Source organism: Fundulus heteroclitus, chromosome 2 (genome assembly GCF_011125445.2).
Source record: "Fundulus heteroclitus isolate FHET01 chromosome 2, MU-UCD_Fhet_4.1, whole genome shotgun sequence".
Taxonomy (NCBI): Eukaryota; Metazoa; Chordata; class Actinopteri; order Cyprinodontiformes; family Fundulidae; genus Fundulus; species Fundulus heteroclitus.
In genome coordinates, this window is record NC_046362.1 from 13,655,632 (window position 1) to 13,671,956 (window position 16,325).

General features: G+C 39.8%; 1 protein-coding gene across 1 annotated transcript; it reads left to right on the plus strand.

Annotated features, from left to right (window-relative positions):
- Positions 1 to 3,865: 3,865 nt before the first annotated feature.
- Positions 3,866 to 15,354, plus strand: LOC118556559 (ubiquitin-conjugating enzyme E2 Q2-like). The gene is given in 14 exon segments (XM_036148342.1): positions 3,866 to 4,130; positions 12,822 to 12,926; positions 13,022 to 13,144; positions 13,233 to 13,289; positions 13,384 to 13,536; positions 13,734 to 13,818; positions 13,924 to 13,984; positions 14,091 to 14,181; positions 14,277 to 14,335; positions 14,443 to 14,491; positions 14,584 to 14,679; positions 15,153 to 15,219; positions 15,321 to 15,334; positions 15,337 to 15,354. Coding segments are annotated over 14 exon segments (1,137 nt in total). The 5' UTR covers positions 3,866 to 3,971.
- Positions 15,355 to 16,325: the final 971 nt, after the last annotated feature.

The following is a 16,325-nucleotide window of genomic DNA, read 5'->3' on the forward strand; positions in this document are numbered from 1 at the left end:
CAGTAACGTTCTGTTGTGGTTTAGGTTATTGTTTCAGTTAGCCAACTTTTCTGTCTAAGGATTTATTTCTGTTTTTGTATTGTTTTGGATTTATGCTTAGTCTGTTTTAAGTTATCTGGTCTTATTATTTTATGTCAGCTCGTGTTCGTTAGTCTTTGTCTTGCTTTCTATCCTAGGTTTATTCTTTATTAGTCTGTATGTTCCCTTAATTGCTTTCATCTGTTTTGGTTAATTGGTCCCGCCCTGCTCACCTGTTCCGTCCTCTTATTTAAGCCTACCTTAGTTGTTTGTCTGGATTTTTGACCCCTTGTCTCCAGTGATCTGATCCATCCTGTTTCTGTCTGTTCCTGTCCTGCCTGTCCAGCTAGTCTGTTTATTTTTGTACCGTTTTTTGGTTTGACGGTCTTTTTGTCTTTTTCCCCTGTTTTTTGATTTTGTTATTAAAGAGCTTCTTTTTAATTTAACCTCTGCTGGTCTGGCTGAATTCTGGGTCCTCTGACTCCGATCATTACAGTAGCAGTATAGCCCTGAAACTTTTGATAAGTTAAATGCCTTGGTTGAACCTTTTTTGTTCACTAATAACGCCAATGCTCGCCTGCTAAAAGTTATTTGTAGGATAATAACACCGACGGTGCTCAAGGTAACACGCATCATCTGGAAGTTGACAGACGCCATATTGTGCACAGAGCCTACTGAATTGAAGGGTCACTTAAAGAAACAATGACCTGAAACAAATGAAAGAATTTCTAAAATAGTATTCGATATATAAGTTAAAGTAATAGTTAATGTTAATCAGCTAATGTCAATTATATTGTATTAGTAGTATAAGCATTCAAATTTATTCAAAACTAGATATAAGTTGGTTTAATCATCTTTATGATAACACCGGCACTGCTATTGGGATTTTAACATTTCTGTTTGTTTTCACCCCGAGAGTTTCTAACTATAAAATTGCCACACTGGACATAACCCCGTTCCCTCTGTCAATCTTATTTATCAAATGGTCAAAAAATCAGCTCCTCTTTATCGTCAACACACTATTTGAATAACACTAGACATTTTTGCTCATTTGAAGAGGGGAAAGTTCGAGAAGCAGCTATGCATGTTATGCCTTTATCTAAATATGTTCATTTTAACAACTTCATCTTATCAAAAAGTTTACTCACTTCAGTAATTTATTGCAAAATGGGAAACTCACACTTTTTCTTCTTTCAACTTTTCTTTACAGGGGTCACCACAGCGAGTCATTTGTTTCCATCTAACCCTATCTTCTGCATCTTCTCTCACACCAATTACCTTCATGTCCACTTTACCTCCATCCATAAATCTCCTCTTTTGTCTACCCTAGACTCTTGGCTTTCATCTTCCCTATCTGCATACAGGCATATCTCCCTCCTCTTCTTTGCCTTGGGAAACTCATACACTATATTGCCATATTCGCTTGTCTACCTTTACAGACATAAAAACTTGATTAACAGCCCATTCTTGATCCGCTTAATATGTCGGCCGACCTTCTGCAGCTATAACAGCTTCAACTACTTTGGGAAGGCTTTCCACTAGGTTTTGGAATGTGTTCATCAGGATTTCTGACCATTCTTCAAGGAGAGTATTTGTAAAGTCAGGCTTTCTCACTCCACTATATTTTTTTCCACAGGTGTTCAGCCCAGTTGGATCAGGCTCTCCTGGCAACTGTCATTCACAAAACCTCTCGACTGGATTGCCAGAGAGACATTTAAGATGTGTCAAATCAAACAACAACCCTTCACTACTCTACAGTCCAGGAATGTCATGCTTTACACCACTGCATCTAACACTTCGTTCTGGTCTTAGTGTTGCAATGTTTGAGTAGAACTGCTCCGCTATAGGAGCAGTTTAGCTAACATAAAGGCCACATGAAATTTGGAGGTTTGTAGCTACTGACTCTGCATAATGTTGCACCATCTGCCCACTATTAGCCATAGAGCCCGCTCTGTGATTTATGTAGCACATTGTGGCTAAGTTGTCATTCCCAATCGTTGCATCTTCATTACAATGCAACAGTTGACTGGAATAATCAGTGAGAAAATTTTACCACTGGACTTATTGTACAGGTGGCATCCTATCCTTTATGTATTGTTTTGTGCCAGCGGATTATGTGTGAATTGTGAGCCGGTTTCTCACCAACATGTCATAATGGTTACATAATTACAATAAAGATTCTGACTCTTGATCATGGTACCAGGCTCCTGCGAGCAACTCATGCTTTTGAGTTTTGTGTTTGTAAAACAGTCTACAAGCCTAGAAGCTGGATTGTGTAGACCTGTGGCCAAGGAAATGGCTGCATCATCATAATTCAGATAAATACTGTAGGCAATACCATTGGAAATATTGTGTTGACATTCTTCATATACAAAGTGATATATTTCAGAAATTGGCTTACAACTAATGGAAAGACATGGTTCAGTCTCTCAGAACATTTGATGACATAACATTGATAGAAAAAAGATCTTTACTACAGAAATTATGGAATGAGCATTCAGGGACAATCAGAAAGTCATCGAGATCCTCCAAAAAGAGGGCATGTTAAATGTAAATTGCTAAAGAAGCTGACTGTTCACGGGGTGCCATATACAAGCATATCCATGGAAAGTTAAGTGGAAGAAAAACATGTAGTAGAAAAGATGTTTAAGCAATTGGGATAGCAACAGCACAACAGAATGTCAACACACCTGCCCACACTTACCACTACCTTTTTTTTAATGATAAAAGTTTCAATGGCCAGCCAACTCGCCTGTGCTAAACCCCATAACAATGTCAAGAGGAAGATCAGAGATCACCAAGCCAACAACACAGACAAGTCGAAGGCCACAATTTAAGCTACCTTGGCTTCCTTAATGGAACAGAAGAGCCACAGACTGATTGCCTCCATGTCATGTGTTAAAAAATAGTTGTTTAAATGGGCTTTAAACAATACTGTAAGTTCCCGAGAAACTCAATTATGCCTGGGGTGTATTTTATTTGTAAATGATGACCATTATGTAACCTGAAATAAACATTTTAAGTATGACTGTGTGTGTGATGTATCTATATAATGGGTGAGTTTTAATTTAATTACTATAAGAGGTAATTGTGGATGATGTGGCTAGTACATAATAACGTCAAGTCTATACTTGACGTTATATATATATATATATAAAAGATAAGATAAGATAGGCTTTATTAATCTCACATTGGAGAAATTCACATGTCACATCGGCTCAGTAATCAGTAATCATAGGAGGAAGGTGTCAAGTAGGACGAGGTGCATCATATATATACAGTGTGTCCTCGTTATATACCATGGATCAAAAGGAGTAGGTAAGAAAAAGTAAAAAAAAGAAAATACAAAAAGAAATAAGGCAGAGGATGTCATATGTACATTCACGGCGACTTATACGTGTGTGTATTGACATTATATATATATATATATATATATATATATATATATATATATATATATATATATATATATATATATATGTATATGTATGTATATGTATTGGCTGACTAATTATATATATATATATATATATATATATATATATATATATATATATATATATATATATATATATATATATATATATATATATATATATTAGTGTCTGTGTTGAGTACATCAGAGTACATTAACCAACAGTTTTTACCCCATCTCTAAAGTTTATTTTTTTTTCTTTTACTATTATTATTATCTTCACTGTCATGTGAATGGGAATCCCGGAAAGTAGAGATTATTCTAATGATCTTTTTTTATTTTTATTTTTAAATGCGTCATTTTTGTGAAACGCCACTGTAAAATGCGCAACTTATTGATGGCTAAAGCTCAGTCTCCGGCTCTTTGTTGTTGTTCTCACGCTAACATGCGAGATCCGAAGAGGCGACTCCACTGCGCGGTCGCATTCCGCCCTGACTTCCCCTCCGCCAGCGGCCTGGTGCTTTGAGATGAACAGAAGATGTCGGTTTCGGGGCTGAAGGCCGAGCTGAAGTTCCTGGAGTCGATTTTTGACCCAAATCACGAGCGGTTCCGAATAATTGACTGGAAACCCGACGAACTGAGCTGCCAATTCAACGTAACGAGAGAGAAGCTGCTGATCATCCACTGCAACATCACGGTGAGTTTGAGGCCAGCTCTGCGCACAAGCTAGCGATCTGACTATCATCTGAAACTAAATCACTCCACCGAATCCACCGTGTTTACAACCGCAACTGCGAGCTAAGTGCTCGCTTTTGTGTCTTTTTAACATTTACTGATATGTAATTAAAAAAATATATAGATTGCGTTGTGAAAAGATAATGCCGCGAAGTGGTTGAATTCGCTTGTTACATTCAGGGAATGCCACCAAAACGTCTGGTAGTAACGACGCCGCGGTAGCTTTCGCTAGCATATCAACCGAAAGTAACTAGCTCTTCTGTTAGCCAAAAAAATAACTGCGTTACCGCTTCAACATACCCCTTTATTTTTCTACTGAATTAATTTACCGCTCTTAATGGACGGGTTGTTTTAAACACGGAGGCCTCTCGCCTCGTCGCAGTTGTTTTGTGAAACATTTTAATGAATGCGTCGTCGTAATCAGACTGGACGCGGTTTAATGGAATGTTGTTTTCTACCTTTCCAGTAAATAGACCGATCCCGTTAGCCAACTTTTGGACACGTAATACAGCGGCTATGTTATCCTGATACTCGGAAACGATTAGATGCTCCGCGTACGCAACGCGGGGGGGGGGGGATACGGGACTTGTTCTTCTGGATGTATGTAATTGATGACACAAAGAGATGGTTTCTTAGCACATCGCCATTTTTTTTAATATCATTTTTTTTTCTTTATTATTAGGGTGTTTTAGTCACTTTCACACTAAGCGAGCTTCAAATCCCAAAAGTGCTGACGACAGATTTAAGAACTGAATGTCCCCATTGTCACAGCAGTTGTTTTTTGTTTTGCTTCTTCAGGTAGCACAGATGAAGAAGCTCTCTGACACCCTGACCACATCCGTCTCTCGCTGCACAAACACACATTTCAGCTTTCTCTCGGGGTTTTTTTTTCCTTAAAAATGAGTTCTCGGGTTAGAATCAACTCATTTTTATTTTTTATTTATTTTTTTGCGTGGCCCCGGTGTTGCATTAGTACACTGAAGCAGTGGCACAATGGTGGTGTTAAAGAAGAAGGCTGCTGAAAGGAAAAAGGTGGAGCCTTGGCTTGTATTAGACCAGGTTTACTGGGAGCTCCCAGAGGTTATTGTTTGCACAGTAACATAACAAGTGTGGAGTTGTGTTACTGTAGCGGTAAAACGTGGCAGACAGAATTTAGGGGTTTAGACAATTGGATGTGTTAGGGAGGGAGCTATAAATAGCAGGAAATTATATTTTTTTTCTAATTAAGACAATTGCAGGAATCTTTGTACCATTTTAGTTAGAATCTATCAGAACTAAAACTATGTCTGATATTGAGTTCTCAAAGGTGTGTGGCTCTGTAAATGTAATTTAATTAATATATAGGTCTTTGGAAAAAGCAACATAAGATGACCCAAAACCTGTCAACTCAACATGCAAAAAAAAAAATAAGAAAATGAAAGGGGAAAAAAACAGTAGATTAATGAAATAATATTTAGTAACACAATTTAGGGTCTCAAGTTTCTCCATCCATTTTGCAACAATCCAACCATGTCTTGTAGAAACATGTATGAATGGGGCTCGAAAGGGCACCTGATTTTTGCAATGCATTGTGGGATGCGGTCGCTATTTTCCAGGGCATCTTGGTTTTTGTTTACATTGCTGATCTGGATACTGTGCTGTGAGAGATAGACACAAAGTGCTTAAAAAAATGGACCATGCTAAAGAGATAAGCTAGACCCTGTTCAGAAGGCTCGTTATCACGAAAAAATCTCTTGGATCTGTGGGATTGAGCCGTGTGTGCGTGTTAAATGGACAGAGGATTTACCTGACCTACCACCGCACACCCACAAGCCAAGCTTGCTCTCTATCTCGTTATTAGAGTTAGCTTTCATACCAGCGAATAATTCAGAAATGTTCACGGATAAAGCAGCTTTGAGCGGGTCCAAGGTCTCCGAATTTTCCATCTTAAAGAGAAAACTCGTCACTTCAGATGTACATGAGCGACATCTTCACCTCACAGTGCTCTTCCTCAGCTCTGGTGTCTGCCGGACAAATGTGTTTAAAATGATTTAAAGCCCGGCATCCGCTCTGCATTTGTAAATATTTAGGGGCTTACCGGTTAATTTATCTATGAAGCAGGGAATATTCACAAAACCAATCCTTTGCTTTCACTTTGTTTACTACTCTTAGCTGGCTAGGCTATTGCTAGCTGGCTTTAGCGTAGCCTGCTAAAAGCTACGTGTGAAACAGTATAACAAGCTTTGAGAAACACACATGCCTATTATTACATTTAAATTACTTTAGTTATAATGAAATATCACCGATAACCTCCAGGGAGTGAGGGACAATTTATGATGTAATGTCTAATGTCTCTCCTTTACTACTGTTATTTTTGCTAGCCTCAGCTGGCTAGGCTAGCGCTAGCAGGCTGCTAAAAAGTTTAATTTATCATTTCTTTTTAAACATATACAAACAACAAATCAATCTGTTTCATCTGTGTGCAGATAAGGTGCTAAAAGAGCCACTGTGTCTCAACTCGGAGCAGAAATGATTGCATTTTGCCTACGATATATTTCAACCAAAATTATGATTTGATTTTGACTTTTCTCTGCATTAACCACAAGCAACAAAAATGGCCTCTAGATAAATATGTCTGTAAACAAGGTCTATTAAAGCAAGAACTCTTAATGTTTTTATTAATCAGAATATTATTCAAGAGAACAGCTTTTAATTGATTTGGACATCAATCCTTGTTGATTATAAAGTGCAATCAACAAACAAGTTTATGTAAACTGATTGACCTGTACTTACTGCTATGGTGAGCTTCCTGAAAGTTTCTGGTTTAAAAAGTATGATTATATAAACTCTAAAACAAGTTATAAAATTAGATTATTTCACTGCTGCAACTGTCTTCCCTTCCATGTGGAGGCAAACCCACTTTAAACATATTACTGACAGCTAAAGGATGCGTCTGATTCACTAATTCTTAAGTTACATAGCCAAAAATTGCAGACCTCTGCGATTTGGAAATATTATTTCAGAGATCCGAGCTCCTTGGCTCAAATCCCCAATGTCAATCCATCATTGTTTTTCCCGAAGCGATCTTGTGAACAAGTGACAGTTAACGACACTGCACATTTTAAGCGTGTTTTTAACGTTTTACAACCAGAAAACAAAGAGAGCGTTGTTTATGAAGGATATGTAAACAAGTAGAAGCCAGTTTCACGATGCCCAGGCATCCCACGATGCAGTGCAGTTGTGTACCGACTTCCATTTTTAATTTAGGTCTTCCCTACCAGGGGCCAGTCAGTCCTGATCTAGGTTAGATTGGCTGATTTCAAACACTTGCTGATTGATTGCTTTGTTGCTACCTATTAGGCTTATTACTGTCCAAGCAGTTCTTTGCAGCATTGCTTCTGCACAAGGAGATATTGGGATAATAGATTTGCAATGTATTGCACAAACCTAATGTTGTACAAGTCTGTCATGACACAAACAAGGAGCACAGAAGCACTGATCTAGGGCTACTTTCTATGTGGGAGGAAAGTAAGGGGGCAGTTCCAGCTCCGTAGGTGGTTATATCTAAGAACCAAACACAGCTCAGTAGATAAACTTTGAGTAAGTTTTCAGATCCAGAGGATGAAAGTTAGTTGTAATAAAAGCTCAGCCAATTGTGATGTTCATGAGAGAAATGGGGCTAAACTCTGAAATAATGGGGCCAAGTGTATTATCTATTGGAGAACACAAACAGTAGCTCAGCAGGATGGTGTCACCGCTAAACAGCCAGGTGTAGCTCCTATAAGGAAGAAAAACAGAGATGGAGAACATAAAGTCAAGGATTGAAATAACCGTAAACAATACAACATTAGAGAGTAGTAGGAGAAAGTAGCAGGTTAGGGGAAAGTGGCCATTATTTCCTCCAGTAGCCTAAGCCTATAGCAGCATAACTATAGAAGTAGCTCAGGGTAACATGAGCCACTCTAACTATAAGCTTTGTCACAAAGGAAAGTTTTAAGCCTAGTCTTAAAAGTAGACAGGGTGTCTGCCTCACAGACCAAAATTGGGAGTTGGTTCCACAGGAGAGGAGCCTGATAGCTAAAGGATCTGCCTCCCATTCTACTTTTAGAGACTCTAGGAACCACCAGCAGACCTGCAGTCTGAGAGCAAAGTGCTCTGTTAGGAACATACGGGGTAATCAGAGCTCTGATATATGATGGAGCTTGATTATTAAGGGCTTTATACGTTAGAAGAATTTTAAATTCTATTCTTGATTTAACAAAAAGCCAATGAAGGGAAGCTATGTTAGGAGAAATCTCTTTTTAATTTTCATCAGAACTCTTGCTAGGGCTGGGCGATAAATCGATTTAATCGATTAATTCGAATTTACAATTCTTTAAGATTTCGTTTTTGGAAAATCTGGATTTTATTTTGCCAATACACTCATTGGGTTTCCATGAAGAGAATGTGATGCTGAATATATGTTTAGGCAAAATTATTGTCAAAATATTGTTAAGTGGAAATACGAGGTACTTCATTCACTTATTTACTTTTTTTTTTAACTTAGTTTGAAGTTCACAAGTGCAGTGAAGCCTGTTCTTAGCTCAATGTGTAATACCACTAGCAGCAAATGTTTTGTTATATTTTCATTGTTTATAATGGCAACGGCTGCCATCTTGTTTTACAAGCATGTTTCACAGCTTGTTTTTAGTTGCACTTTGAATTCAGGTCAACTCCCTGATTAAATGCTTGACATAAAAAGCAAGGTTTTAAAATAATTTCTTTAATTTCTTTTTATGAAACAAAAAGGAGGAAAAAATCGATTTATCGGATTTGGTATGATAAAATCGGAGATTTATTTTTTAATCCATATCGCCCAGCCCTAACTCTTGCCGTAGCGTTTTAGATCAGCTGGAGGCTTTGAGCTGTATTTTGTGGACCTCCTGGCAGTAAAATAAACTACAATAATCCAGCTTTGAGGTAACCGATGCATGGACTAGCTTTTCAGTGTCACTCCTGGACAGGATATTACGGATTTAGCCAATATTCCGGAGGTGAAAAAGAGGAAACCCTAAAACCTGTTGGTATTTAAAAGTAATGTGGTAAAACAACACCAAGTTTGGACGGCCAATTTAATGCCGTCGACTAAGCAGTGCAGGTTTTAAACACGTCAAACGTTCTTGCCAAGATTTCACATGTTTATCCCCAAAAAGCAAACTGTCAAAGATCTGACCTAAAGTGAGAAGATCAGAACCCAGTGAGGGGCTCAGATAGGTGGGCTGCCACAATAGTGACCACACTCTGCTAACACTGAACATAGTTATGACTGGTCTGCCCACTGAGAGGATGCAATGCACTAAGAGTTTACTAAGATAGGTGTTATCGTCTGCTTTGTGTAATAGATGTAAAGCAGAGGGTAATATAGCAGAAATGTAACTTAATACTTTCTGGGATGATTCACTGGGTGATTTTCATCATATATAGCTTGACAAATCCTCCTGATTTCATGTGTGTTTGCAACTGATGGGGTTGACTCACTGCCTCCAGATCAACAGGGAGGGTGTTCTTATTTTCTAAACATAGGTAAACACAGGCTTACTCAATCTGCTTTTGGTTATAGCAGGCATGTTGTGACCTATTTTCTTCATGTAGCCCTACCTCAACAGCCTCGGCCCGCTCTGCGCTCTCAGCTTTTCGTTTTTTTTCCGTTCCTCGCCACCAGCTCTTTCAGCGGCGTGCTTTGAAGTCAGACAAATGTGTGAGCAATTGTGGAAACCGTAGGCTGAACACAGATGCCTCGCAGCAATGGACAGGCTATCGAGGTTATGCCCGAGTGGCTCAAAGCAAGTTGTCACCCATCGAGAACGGATTTAAACGGAGCGGCTGTCCAGCATCTGGCCGCATCATTTTAAAAAGCCAGCTGGGAACAACAGTATGCACAATTATTATTTTTTTTTTTTAAGGGTGCCGTCCAAGGAAAAATCTCGCTGCCGTCAAAGTCAAGCTAAAAGAGCAGTGATCTGCCATCTTTAGCTCTGTGGTGGACATTTAACGTTATATGTACTGTGTATAAAGTCAGAGCCACGTACGAACAAATAAGAGATGGAGTTTGTCACCGTGTTTAAGGTGACAGTCATCACATTCAAGTTAAAGCACAAGGATTTTTTTTTTTAAGTCTTGAAGAGGATAAACGGAGGTTGACTGAAGCCTCGGGTCTAATCGACGCTTCAGAGCCACTTATCATTCATGCTGGAGGTGCTATTTCTCCTCGGCACGCTGACGACGCATCATCTTGTTCAGTGGGCGGCTGTCTGTGCTGAGACATTTGGTTTGAAACAACTCGGAGCCAGAAGAAAAGAAAGGAAAAAAAAAACTCTTTAGCCACTTTTACTTAATAATTGTGTCACTCTGAACACAATAAAACTGAAACTGAGTGCCACATTTGAAGAAAATTCGTCACTATTAAAAATAAAGGGCCAGTCCGTACCCCTGTGACTGTATTGCATATCTGCCATGTGTTTCGGAGGGTTAGGGAAATAACTACCTTTAAGGTAAATGGGCCAGTGTAATTTCCGGCGGTGCCGTGCTGCCCCAGAATGTTTTCTCTTTGTTCGTTTTTCTTTTGTTTTTTTGTGTGTTTTTTTTTTTTTTTGGTAGACAATGGAAAATCCCCTCGCTATAAGCATCGCAACATACTAACTACACGTTAGGGCTGGGCATATTTTCAATGTTTACAATGGCAGGGTCGCCATCTTGTTTCACTGCTTGTATTTAGCTGCACTTTGAATTCAGGTCGACGAGATGCTTGGCATAAAAGCGAGTTTTTAAAATAATTTATTTTTAGTGAAATGAAAAGCAGGGGGAAAAAGTCTATTAATTGGATTTGGCATAATTTTATTCTCAAGCCACATCGCCCAGCCCTAAACATGTATATGCTGCTGCTGTTGCCCAATTCCCAGCAGCCGTACTAAAGCTCCGCAGCAATGAGCCCATATTTCCATCTGTAATCTTCTGCTATGCTATGCAGACCCTTTACTCACCTGAAGGGTGACCGTCGGTCGGTGTGTTCTGGTTGTGCTCAGAAGTCACGTTTTCCCAGTTCCGAGTCAGAAAAGCAACGGTCCCTGAAGGTGCATTCACACTGAGCAACCCGCAGATCAGCGCCCAGCACGACTCGAACGCAGCGTAACTCCAGCCGTTCACCCCAGTTGGACCTAATTTAGCCAAGGATTTCTCCCCCTGAGGGAAACTCTCAAAACATTGAACTTTAATTTCCTAACTGTCAGTTGAACCTGAATTATTGTAAAAATGATGACTTCCTGATAAACGTAACTCCCCTGTTCCTGACACTGAATTTCAGACCTTTTATCCCAGTGTACATGCGTTATGAAAAACCGGGGCCCATAATGAGCGACACCCAAACTTCAAAGACACGGCTCTTTATTTTATCACATTTTATGCTATTGTAACATTTTTTTTTTTTCACCCCACATATAAATGGCAGGAAAAGGAGCAGTATCACAGAAGCTTCAATGTGTCATTTAAATGTTGTCATACTTGTGTTTTCTACTCATCTGCTGCCATCGTGTCTCTACCTAATTACATTTTGTGCTTGTAAACAAACCATTTTTGGAGGTTTTTCGTTCCCGTTAATGGGTAGTTTTCCTCCCCACTGTCGCTTCATGCTTGCTCAGTATGAGGGATTGCTGCAAAGCCATCAACAATGCAGACGACTCTCCCTGTGGCTCTACGCTTCTCCAGGAGTGAATGCTGCTTGTCAAGACTTTGATGCAAACTGCTGGGATTCCTAAAATAGGAAACTTTTTTTGACCAATTTGTATAATCTGACCCAATCTGTGTAATCTGATTGAATTTGACTTTGGAAAGTGCCTTGAGATGACATGTTTCATGAATTGGCGCTATATAAATAAAATTTAATTGAATTTTGTCTCCCTTTACGCAACCACACTGCAAAAACAGAACTAAAATAAGTAAAATTTTTCTTGAAATTAGTGTATTAGTACTTTATTTGAGTAGGTAAATAAGATAATCTGCCAGTGGAATAAGGTTTTTGCACTTAAAATGGGAAGAACTCATCTTCATTAACTTATTTCAAATGCAGTATGTCTAATTATCTTATTTTAGGGTTAAAATTACTCTTTCCATTGGCAGATAATCTTATTTATCTGCTGAAATCAAGGACAAATACACTAGTTTAAAAAAAAGAGACTTATTTTTAGTTCTATTTTTGCAGTGCATTGTGCATCGTCGTATATACGTGATAGATCATTAGTTTGATTAAGGAAGGAGGTGGTTGCTAAAATGCTTCAACTTTATGTTTAATTGTAATTGAATCGTATATTAATGTGAAACTATAATATGGCCTGTTTTTATTGATTGTGTTTTTTTGTTTTGTTTTTTATTGATTTGGGCCTGGCGACTCTTACGAAATGGGACAGATTATGACTCCTGGTCGATCCACAATGACAGGCCTGCTGCTTGTTGGTTTTTAGGGAAACCCTGTAATCACCGAGTAGCTAATAGGATAATTACTTTCACTGCATTTGTCAGAACGGGCGTGAAGAGTCCCTCGGCAGGTGGCTGCTTTTTGTCACGACATGACCAAACCTTCAAACGTGACGGGTAAAAAATGACCAGCTGTCACTAAATGCATCCATTATTACCTCTGTTACAGGAGTCCTACCCCTCGACATCCCCAATATGGTTTGTTGACTCCGATGATCCTAGCCTGACTGAGGTGTTGGAGCGCTTGGAGGATGTGAGGAAAGGCAGCACGTTGGTACGTTGGTGACCTATCTTGTACATCTAATAATAAAAAAAAACACTGGTTATTTCCCATTTAGTAACAATCGGTTATCTCGCTCCACCTTCTAGCTTCTTCAGCAGTTGAAGCGGCTTATTTGTGATCTCTGTCGGCTTTACAATCTGCCACAACATCCAGATGTGGAAATGCTGGACCAGCCTCTGCCTGCTTGCCCCATCACACAGGAGCGTAAGGTAGGCCCAGAAAACAGGAGCTCTGTGCGCGTTCGTCCCCGTCACACGTTCACTCTTCATTAACTTGTGATGTTTTACGCTCCGACAGCATGGCCCGACGGACGAGGTGACATCTGAGGAGGAAGAGGAGGAGGAAATGGGAGAGGTTCCTACAAACGTTTCTGTCTTTCTAGCCTAGTCGCCTTACGAAAGGCTCACTCATCCGGTTGACGTTCTAACTTGGTGTCGGTGTGTTGCAGCAGGACATAGACCTGGACCAAGACCTGGACCATTATGAGATGAAAGAAGAGGAGCCCCCAGAGGGCAAAAAGTCAGAAGACGATGGGATAGAAAAAGAAAATCTGGCCATCTTGGAAAAAATACGTAAAAACCAGAGACAAGATCACTTGAATGTAAGCGCCTCTTCTGTTAATGCTGCTCTATAATAGGCTTAGAGCGGTAACAGAGTGGAGAGGTTGTTATCTTGTGTGTTTTTATTTATACTCCTTATTGTGCTTAACGGTGGGCTCCTTTTTTGGGGTTAATGTCTTGGAACGACTTACCCGTCCGTATGGAAGCCCTTTAATTAACCTCCTCGTTAACATTGCAGGGTGCAGTCTCTGGTTCAGTGCAAGCTTCGGATCGCTTAATGAAGGAACTCAGGGAGATCTACAGGTCGCAGAGTTACAAGACAGGTGAGTACGGGGGTTATCCTTTAATTGTGGCGCTTATTATTCTGACATGTTACAAAAGGTGAAATAAAAAGCTTTTTTTTTTTTTTTCCCCCGCTCGTTTTTCAGGTATTTATTCGGTCGAACTAGTCAATGACAGCCTTTATGAATGGCACGTCAAGTTAAGGAAGTAAGTTCTGCTTGTGGCTTTTTTTTTTTTTTTTTTTTGTGTTTTTAATGACCTGCCTCTGAAGCTATTGTCTAATCTGTTGGGTCTGACTTGTGTTTCCTTTCAGGGTAGATCCAGATAGTCCATTGCATAGCGACTTGCAGGTTTTAAAAGAAAAGGAAGGAGTGGAATTCATTCTGCTCAATTTCTCTTATAAAGTGAGTCAAGTGGAAATGTTTTTATGTTGTTTTAGGGAGAAAGCTGGACATTCTTTCCTTAACTCATGTTTTTTTTTCTTTCTGCCATCTGACAGGATAACTTTCCTTTTGACCCCCCTTTTGTACGGGTTGTCTCTCCTGTGCTCTCCGGAGGGTATGAAATGCCACCACTTGTCATATTACTGGAGCTCAGACCTTTTACTATTGTTATATTTAAGCTGTTGCTGTGCCTTCATTAATTAATAACATTGTTTGTTTTAGTTATGTCCTGGGAGGAGGAGCGCTGTGCATGGAACTTCTCACAAAACAGGTATGTGCCTGAATCGCTCACATTTTTTAAGCTTGGCTCATCCCTAGTAGCCAGGGAGCTCCGTTCATTTGTTCGTCTGTGTGTGTTTTCAGGGCTGGAGCAGTGCCTACTCAATAGAGTCTGTCATTATGCAGATAAATGCAACTCTGGTTAAAGGCAAAGCCAGAGTCCAGTTTGGAGCCAATAAGGTATTGTGTCCTCTGAGTTTTGTTTTGACAACACCCGCGAAGCAAACGGCGTCATAAAGGCCGGTCAGGGATAGGTTAGGTTACAAAATGATATCCCGACTTTTTAACTTGTGCACTGGTAAAATGTCCGTCTGTGTCTTAACAACTATGAACTATCAACTACTGCTCCACGAATCTGACCCTCTACGTAAGAGTGGCACAGCAGACACATGGGAGAGGGTCCTCCGATCCGACGGGAGAGGAAAACCTTACGGCGTACGAAAAATACCAGCGCACCTCGATGTACTTTGTGTTGGTCCACCACAATAGAGCCCAGTTTGTAGTTCTCTGATGGATAAGCGGTGCAGATATTCTTGCACGGCGCTGCATGTGAGAATAGCTGAACCTAGTGTACCTCCAAGACTGAAGGCGAAGTATTTGCAAAGAAGTTTGTTAATTTTTTTGTCTCTTACGGTTGTCGTTTGTGTTTTTAGAACCAGTACAATCTTGCCAGAGCACAACAGTCGTACAAATCCCTCGTGCAGATTCATGAAAAGAACGGTGTGTAAATGTTTAAAAAAAATAAATTGGAGTCTTAATTAGCTTTTGCAAAAATCCATCAACAACGTTTTTTTTTTTTTTTTTTTTTTTTGTGGTTCCAGGCTGGTACACACCCACCCTAAAGAGGACGGATAAGGAGCGGCCACCACTATGCATGGGAACATTTCTTTGGGTCATTCTTGTTTGATTCAGAATATTTTCCCTCTCTGACTTACTGGGAATATATCATCTTTCTCAGAGAAACCATCTCGCTGACCTCATCTGACAAGTATTCTCTCGCCCTGCTGCGGAAAAGACTAACACTCTGGTCTCTTATTGCCCCCCTCGCCCAACCAGGTCTCAGTGAGGAGGAGAATGTGAGGGTAACACTTGTCCAGTTTTCTAAATGTTCTCTTTTTTTGGGGGGAGAAGGAGAAAATTAGGTTTTTCTTCCTTTAGATGTGGGGAAATACATTTTTAGCTGCTCTGTCAAAGTGGGACCCCCCACAGTCAAATTACCCTCTCTGTCTAAATGATGTTTGTTTGTTTTTCTTTAAAAAAAAAAAAGATCAAACCGAAGCTCTTGAAGTGGCATCTCATTGCACCCGTTTTGAAATTGACTGTTGATTAGGCTTTTTCTTTTGGAAATAACAGGTACATAATGCAAATATTTGTTTAGACATTTTTTTTTCATTATTTGAACATCGTAGACAAAAGAGAGCAAATTTCAGATGTTGGAAGCGCATCTTAAAACCGAGACGACCCACTCCTCTCTCTACCCCTCGGCTATGGTCGAACTTATGAAGTGTTATAAAATCAAAATGCTCCGTGTTGTTGAAAGAAGATCGGCGGCTCAAGCCGGTCACGCAGGAAGACGTGTGAATGATTAGTAAGAGGATGCGTTTTGACAGGCCTATCATTGAAGCTGGAGGGCTCCTTCTGCCTTATTTCTGCTTTGCCCTCAAATTCTGGTGGAGTTTTCTGTTTTTGGCTATAGAGGTTGACGCCGACACCGAAGTCCTTTCTGCTCAGAGTTAACAGCATGTTGTACAGGGCGTCGCACTCCTGGTTTTTTTAAGGTCTGACAGCAGTCCATTCCTTCAGAACTGGAATACGCTCCGCACGGT